Genomic DNA, 8811 nt, shown 5'->3' on the forward strand with positions numbered 1-8811 from the left:
ATGGTTAGGTGCCCCCTCTACCAGATGTCTTGCGATAGGCTTGTTTTTAGTACATTTCTAACTGCATCTGGCGTATCTTGGCATGTGTAGTCAGCTACCTAGGGCCGCTTACTTCTCTTCTTTATTAATTTTAGGCATTTTAGGGTGATCTAAATGACAAATGTCGAGAGCGCATAATGTTACGCGATCATGTAATGCGCGAGCACGCATCTCTCCACTCGCAAGCGGATTTCCTTCACTCGCACAAAACTGGACGTGTGCTTTTAAATCTACATTGTTCTTTTATGAATTGGCTCAGGTCTCACTCAGATATTGTGTGTATGCTCAAACGTTATCCTCGCATCACTGAAGACCAGAAAAGCTTTTTTTTTTTTCTAATTCAAGTGAAGAGTAGGCTTTTCTCACTAAATGGAAGCAAGCTGAATATAGTTAGCCTTCTCTAGTTATTAATTGTATTAATACTTATTTTAGTTAAGTGCTTAAATTGTAAATATGCATTTATTAAATTATTTTATGTAGTGCATTTGTATTTTGTTGTTTTTGTATATAGCATATCAACCAGGTTCCAGAAGTAATCACTAAGGCTGCTTCTGAAATAAGTGGGGGTGCTCTCTTAATGCACATTTTCACATATTTTGTCCCTTCTATTGCTATCAATATGCTGATACTTCGAGAGCGAATCCTGCATAAATATGCAGATGTCATTCCCAAAACTTTGCAACGTGTGTGGGCAAAAAACAAAGTTCTACATTTTAAATGGATTGCCTAGAAAGCTTGCAAAGAGCGGTCATAACCAATAAAGCTGTCACTCTTTGTTCATCGCGATCTCACAAAGTTCTGTGAGTACCAATGAATCTCACACTGTGCAATTAATAGCCTATATAATATAGGCCTATTTACATCATGTATCCAACCCCTCCCCCCGGCCACCCTCTTTTGAGGCAGTGCCCCAGACTGGCCCCCCCATTTAAAATGCTCTAGACACGCCCCTGTTGTTCTGGCAGCTCAGGTGGCACTTTATTTAAAAAAAAAAGTATATATATTTGGCAGATGTAAAGCATACATGTGTATGTTTTTTGTGTTAGTCCATTTTTATTTTATTTTATTATTATTATAGCTCTGGGATGTTCAAGGAGCAATGTGTTTGTGCACTTTCTAAATATTTTAGTTCTGTTTTTGAATAAAGGGTTGGAATTGAATGCCTTGTTTTTGGTTTTTTATCCGATTCATCGATTAATCGAAAATATAATCGACAGATTAATCGATTATTAAAATAATCGTTAGTTGCAGCCCTAATGTGAATATCCCACTTCAGGTCCTGAGAGATGGTGGTGCCCAGGAATCTGAATGACTCCACTGCAGTCACAGTGCTGTTCATGATGGTGAGTGGGGGGAGAGCAGGGGGGTTTCTCCTGAAGTCCACGATCATCTCCACAGTTTTGAGCGTGTTAAGCTCCAGGTTGTTGAGACTGCACCAGACAGCCAGCTCCTTAACCTCCTGTCTGTAAGCAGACTAGTCACCGTCCTGGATGAGGCCAATCAGTGTCGTGTCGTCTGCGAACTTCAGGAGCTTGACAGAGGGGTCTTTAGATGTGCAGTCGTTGGTGTAGAGAGAGAAGAGCAGTGGGGAGAGCACACAGCCCTGAGGAGCTCCAGTGCTGATGGTTCGAGTGCTGGATGTGAATTTGCCAAGCTTTACTAACTGCTGTCTGTCTGTCAGGAAGCTGTTGATCCACTGGCAGACGGAGGTGGGGACGGAGAGCTGAGTTAGTTTATTTTGAAGGGTTTCCGGGATAATGGTGTTAAAAGCGGAGCTGAAGTCCACAAACAGGATCCTCACATAAGTCCCTGGTCTGTCCAGGTGCTGCAGGATGAAGTGCAGTCCCATGTTGACAGCATCATCCACAGACCTGTTTGCTCTGTAGGCAAACTGCAGGGGGTCCAGTAAGGGTCCAGTGATGTCCTTCAGATGAGCCAGAACCAGTCTTTCGGATGATTTCATGGCTACAGACGTTAGTGCCACAGGTCTGTAGTCATTAAGTCCAGTAATTTTGTGTTTCTTTGGGACGGGGATGATGGTGGAGCGTTTGAAGCATGAGGGGACTTCACACAGCTCCAGTGATCTGTTGAAGATCTGTGTGAAGATGGGGGCCAGCTGCTCGGCACAGATTTTTAGGCAGGCTGGTGACACACCATCTGGACCAGGTGCTTTCCTTCTTTTGTTCTTCCTGAAGACCTGGCACACATCATCTTCGCTGATCTGAATTGTAGGTGTGGGGGAGAGAGGGGTTGCTGGAGGTGTGAATGGTTGTGTGGAGGGGTGTTCTGGGCGGGTGTGGGGTGATCGTTCAAAACGACAAAAGAACTCGTTTAAGTCGTCTGCCAGGTGTTGATTCTCCAGAGTGCTGGGGGTGGTGTTTTGTAGCTGGTGATGTCCTTCAATCCTAACCACACTGAAGCCGGATCACTGGAAGAGAATTTGTTCCTGAGCTTGTCAGAATAATTCCTCTTTGCCACTCTGATCTCCTTTTCCAGTGTGTATTTGGCCTGTTTGTACAAGACTTTATCCCCCTTTCTGTGAGCATCTTCTTTGGCCTGACGGAGCTGTCTGAGTTTGGCAGTGAACCATGGTTTGTCATTGTTGTAGAATAGATGAGTCCTGGTAGGAATGCACAAGTCCTCACAGAAACTGATATAAGATGTTACAGTCTCTGTGAGCTCGTCCAGATCATTTGCCGCAGCTTCAAAAACAGGGAGAGATTTGCTTTATTAAAGTCCCCGAGAATGATTAAAACAGAGTCCGGGTGTTGTTGTTCACTCTCTGTGATCAGATCAGCGAGTTTCTGTAAAGCTGTGCTCACGTGCGCTTGCGGTGGAATGTAGACACTCACGAGAATGAACGAACAGAACTCCCGCGGCGAATAGAACGGCTTGCAGTTAATGAAGAGCGTTTCTAGATCTGAGCAGCACATCTTCTTTAACACAGTTACATCTGTACACCACCTCTCATTGATGTAAAAGCATGTCCCGCCGCCGCGCGATTTCCCCGTTGATTCTGTGTCCCGATCTGCTCTGATCAGCTGGTAATTAGGCAGATGAATCGCGCTGTCCGGTATGTCGCCATTCAACCAGGTTTCCGTGAAACACACAGCAGCAGAGTTAGAAAAGTCCTCGTTTGTCCGGGAGAGCAGAAGGAGTTTGTCCGTTTTGTTGGGTAGAGAGCGGAGATTCGACAAATGGATGCTAGGTAACTCCGTTCTAAATCCGCGCTGACGAAGTTTCACGAGCGCGCCGGCTCGCTTTCCCCGTCTGCGCCTCCTGTAGCGTTTGACCAGAGCTACGGCTCCACCAACTACAATGTCCAGCAAAACGTCCGAAAAATCAAAAACCGGTAGAAGATTTTGTGGTGTGTTCTGCCGAATGTTCAGCAGATCATCCCTGGTAAAACTGATCTTATTTGAAAAACAAAAAACAGGAAAAACACACAAAAACAATACGAACACTGAGGAGCAACGCACAATAGCGGCCAATAAAGCTCATTCTATTCTATTTCTAATTAAACAGAAAACTAGTTCACAAGAGAAACAGAAAACCACAGACATAACAGTTCAATAGTAGGGACAAATCCTATGGAAGTCACTGTGAACCAGCAACTGTTTGGTTTTCCACGTTCTTCAAAATAGCATTTATGTTCAGCAGAAGAAATAAACTCATTCAGGTTTAAAACTAATTTTGAGTGAATAAATGATGGTATAAATATAAAACACTATGACAGAATTGTTATTCTTTAATGTTAAAACAACAAAACGCAAAGAAAAAATAACTCACTACTCTTGACTGAAAATAATACAGTTTCTTTAATAGGAATCAATCTATATAGAGTTTAATTGTTATATTGCTAAATATGCCTAATTGTACCTGAGAATAAAGCACTGTTTATTTTATTTGTATATTATGTGTATTTGTAATGTGTAACTGTCACGTTCCCTCTCGGGATACAAGGAGGTGCGGAGACGTGGAAGTTCCAAATAAGGTTCTTTATTGGAATCCAGCAGACAGACAGGGAGCATGGGGAGAGACGAACATCACTGACGTTAATGACGATAAGACCGGACACAGGGGCTAGGAAACACAGGGCTTATAAACACAGGGAAATAAGGAACAGGTGTTGACTAATCAAACACAGGGCTAGGGACTAATTAAACTAATGAAGACAAACGAGGACAGGAACAGGAAGGCCAAATATGGGCACGGGAGGAGGGGAAACACAAGACAAGTACTGACAGTAACTTTGTTCTTATTCTATAATAACAAATAAAATAATGACAAAGATTGTTATCTTCGCCCACTTTGGCCTAAATATCCACCATTCTTTATATTTTGTTACCTTGAAAGGCTTTATCTTTATAATATAATAGGGAAATTAGTTTGGCTGTACTGTGCAGACAAAACAGTAAAACCAACATGACAAAGAATCGTGATAAAATCATGATATTTAAAAAAATTGTGATATGATATTTTTGCCATATCGCCCACCCCTAATCTGAATTTATTATATCTCACCTGGGGTCAGAGGTTATTGGTTCATCACTGAGGTCAGGAGGATGACCCATAGATTTATCACTCTTCAGAGACACACAGCTGTGATAAGGAGATGAAGATCTCTCTCTGTTCTCCATAATGACACACTGACTTCACACCTGCATATGGAAACATAAGAGAACAAATGACACATAATATTGTGATTATTATTGCAGTAAATCTTAACGCTACACACACAATGAGATTGAAGAGAATGTGGAGCTGCAGCAGGATCCTTTTCTTCTGAATCCATAAAGTGATGCTTTACTGACTGTAGTGAAGAAGATCTGAAGAGTGATCCTCATGAGCATCGTCAGTATCTGAGCTCACTGATGCTCTTGTGTCGTACTGAACATATTTGACTTCAGCAGCAGGAGAAAAGCATCAATCTGTTCAGAGCTTGATGTGTTTCTGCTGCTGTAACACATATCAACTAACTGATCATGACATCTGATGAGGATTATTTTCAGAGCGGATGTTTCATTGTTGAAGCGCTGCTGAAAACCCCTCAAATCTCAGACATGCAGCCCATTATATTTCTCAAATGTGTGATAGCTGCTCTTCCTCCACAATGAGTTTCCAGCAAACAAACAAGATCAGCAAAACTATTAATAACACAACTCATGTTAATTAATTCTGAATCAGTGCTGAGTGTGTTTCAGTTCATCTCTTGTCATGTGATGATTAAACTGAACTAACAGAGGCTCTGAATAACTGCATGAAGAGATTCATATATATGTCATGATTCAGTATCAGAACTGGAAAGAGACAGAGTGAGAGAGAAAGACAAACTGAGCGATATTTAATATCCGAAAATGTTCAGTTCTGCAGGCTTATGCAAACATGTTATTGTTATCTTTTAATGTATGTTTGCCCTCCTAAGATACTCTTATTGAAATGATCCATCACATAATGAGATGATGACAAGCAGAGGTAAAAGCACACACAGGAGCTCAATACCATGGTAAAATCTAAGGGTTTCTGTGGTATCTGTGCGGTTCCGTTATATTTACTTTCACTTTCGATTCATTTCATGAGCGTCAGTTTCTGTTCTTTTCAGTGAACAACAGCAGAGTTCCGATCTTATAAATATATAGAACATCATATAACAAGATATTAAATAAATCCTGATCGCTGAACTTACCGTCAAATATGATCCTTCGTGAAGGTTTTTAACTTCCGGCGTCTTCTCGGTTCTACCGGAAGTCTGAACTCTCATAGTTTTCTGTGGCTTTGGGAAAGTCCCTCTGGAGAAAGTTCGGGAAAGTTGGCAAGATATTCACAGATTGGACTTTTCCGGATCAATAACTCAGGAGCAAAACGATTTTACTTCAGAAATAACGCCTCTTTTCTTTCGTAGTGATCTAGTAAACGAGCTAAGCCAGTTTTCCTCAAAACTTCCTCTTCCTCTTCTCTGAACAAAATACACTGATCTCACTGCTGGAGTCTGAGAGACCGAAGGGACCGTCTGCAAAGTGCCAGACATCTTACTAATAAAATACTCAATAACTTCACTGTAACACACTGTACTTTCACCAAATTCAGTTCACGCGTCACTGTTCAGTTCACATAGTACAGTGTTACAATTAAGTTATTTACTGTTTTTCATGATTAAAAAATCATAAAAAATGCATAAAAGCAATAATTATATTTGAACAAAGTAAGTGTTGTAGTAAAACCAGCAGGAGAGCAGTGATGTGTGAACTGAATTTGGTGACACTACAGTGTGTATACTGAGCGTCTGTGACAGCAGAATTTGTAGATGTAGAGAATAGCCACACATGTGTATCAGTAAACATGAAGCCACAGACAAAAGTCGCAAACTTGTAGATTTTTTTTCTCTCTCCCACAAACACAACACAATATAGTTGCACCTTCTCGGATCCTTCATTGCAGATACACAAATCCTATTCTATGAATCACAAATCAAGAAACTTGTACTCTCACATGTTTTGCTACTGTTGCTGCAGTGAATATGGTGAAAAACACATTCACACACCTGCATCAAAAATGTGAAGTCACAGACGAATTTTGTACATCCACAGATCAGTATTTGAATTCTTGCAATGAGATTTGCACACTTGTAGAATGTTTTGTTACATATATATATATTTTTTTTTTCTCGGATGCTTTTTCGAGCACAAACACAAGTACATAACGACAACGGCTTGAATCTGCTGCTACGAGTCTTAACGCTGTTTTTCACCTGCAAATGACTAGTTTCTCCCTTCTGCACCACATATCTGTGACAAATGGAGCAAAAGTGATTTGTGCATCTGTAGAGGCAACAGAGAGCACTCTTCAGAGATCAGAGGATTTCAGCCAATCAGAAGAGCTAGTTTGGGCGCCTATCAGCAGGGAGGAAGAAAAACTTCTTCAGGAGCAGAGAGCGGCAAACAATAAAGGTTTTTTTTCTTTCTTTTTCTGAAATCACTCACCGTTACACTGTACAGTATATTTGTTTATAGTTTAAATATTAAATGAGTTTAGCTCCAACCCTGATAAAACTCACCTACCTGTAGCCTTCTAGTAGTCCTAATTAAGTTAACTGGTAGAGGTGTGTTTGATTAGAGTTAAAGCTAAATTGCACGACAGTGCCCTCCAGTACCAAGTTTGCCCATCCCTGCTTCAACTCACAAAGAGGCTTCATAAAAGATAAACCCGTTAATGACATAGATAATTATGAGTGTCATTTACAAGATGATTAAATATATGTGCTAATATATTTTTAAAAATTATAAACAAATGTACAGTATAACAGTGAGTAATTTCAGAAAAAGAAAGAAAATGTACCTTTGTTGGTATTTGCTGCTTTCCGCTCCGGAAGATGCTCACAGCTTTTATTATTATATTATTATTACCCCCTGCTCGTTCGGGTACCAATGGATAGGCACCTAAACTACACTGTAAAGAGATTGCTGTAAATTTTACAGTAGCTGGATATATTATTACTGTATTCTCATTTAAAATATTATTCCTGTAATGTCAATTTTAGTACCGTTCAGTTTATTTTCATTTACCTGTATAAAACAATCTAATTACAGTACAACACTATATACCATATCATTTTACAACCCCATAAAGAGCACAATAACTCATTAGCATTTGTCTTTATAATATTATTTTTAATTGTTGAACATGTTCTTTTTAAAAATACAAATTACAAATCTTCATCTCTAGCATGTGCTAGCTGAAAAAGGGCATCACTACAGTCCCCTGGGAACTGTGTCTGCAGCATGGCAAAACAGACTTTACAGAAATAAAATACAGTGAAAATTTGTTTATGTTGTTGTGTTAAATTTCAGTAATTTTGGCAAAGTTGACAAGATCTCTGATGAGAAAACACCATGAGGGGGTTCAGGCTGATGCTTTGTCTTTGCGCACTCTTTCCAGAAATCCATCTGATCTGTGACTCTGAATGGCATTTGGTGCCACCAGGGTTGATTCTCAGAATGAACCTGCAAGTACAAGAAAAAAAAAAAATCAAAGAAGTGTTTACAGAATTTGCCCTAACGGCCAGATTTTGTGCTGTATGCACTTTGAGATTAATTAAAATACGATATACTCTCTGAATGCACCTACAAGGAAGGAGCATAATTAGTTGATAATCCATCACAAATCATTAAATTTATAATCCATTCCTTATAATGCATTCCTGTAGATCAAACAGTAGATCAAAGTCAAGTCAAGTCACCATTATTTTGTATAGTGCTTTTTACAATGCAGATTGTGTCAAAGCAGCTTTACAGTATTAACTAGAGAAATAGTGTATCGTTCTCCTCTGGCCAGATGAACCAGCAGGTTGTTCCATGCTGCAGCCGAGTCAGATTGTGCAAAGGACTCATCTGGTTCCTGTGGTCTTGTCCCGATGGCTGTCGTGGAGACAGGGTCTTCACTGGGGATCAGTCTCTGGGGCTCATCTAGGTGTCCTGGCTGTAGAGGTCATCTCTAGGTGCTGATCCACCATCTGATCTGGATACAGTCCGGATCTGGGTGGCTACGGTGACCTCGGAATAAGAAAGAAACAGACTAATATTAGCGTAGATGCCATTCTTCTAACGATGTAACAAGTACATCAGGTGTTTTGGGAAGTGTTCCCGGTTCCAGTTGACCTCCTAATTAATGCAGCCTAACAATCATTTTAACGGATTTGAATTATAGAAATGTGATAGTGTATTATGTGTAAGCCATGTTAAAGAGATGGGTCTTTAATCTAGATTTAAACTGTGT

At 40.2% G+C, this 8811-nt stretch overlaps 1 protein-coding gene across 2 annotated transcripts in view; it reads right to left on the minus strand.

The window, feature by feature from the left end:
• The window catches only part of LOC306855033 (protein NLRC3-like), a 32020-nt gene extending 25985 nt beyond the window's left edge, over positions 1-6035 (minus strand). For both annotated transcript variants that reach the window (XM_079393419.1, XM_079393420.1), the window contains exons 1-2: positions 5726-6035; positions 4564-4700 (exon numbers count right to left, since the gene is read on the minus strand). In XM_079393419.1, coding sequence (XP_079249545.1) covers positions 4564-4679 — 116 coding nt within the window. In that variant the 5' untranslated portion in view covers positions 4680-4700; positions 5726-6035. The remainder of the gene's footprint in view (positions 1-4563; positions 4701-5725) is intronic.
• Between the last annotated feature and the right edge of the window lie 2776 nt (positions 6036-8811).

Source organism: Barbus barbus (genome assembly GCF_936440315.1).
Source record: "Barbus barbus genome assembly, chromosome: 3".
Lineage (NCBI taxonomy): Eukaryota > Metazoa > Chordata > Actinopteri > Cypriniformes > Cyprinidae > Barbus > Barbus barbus.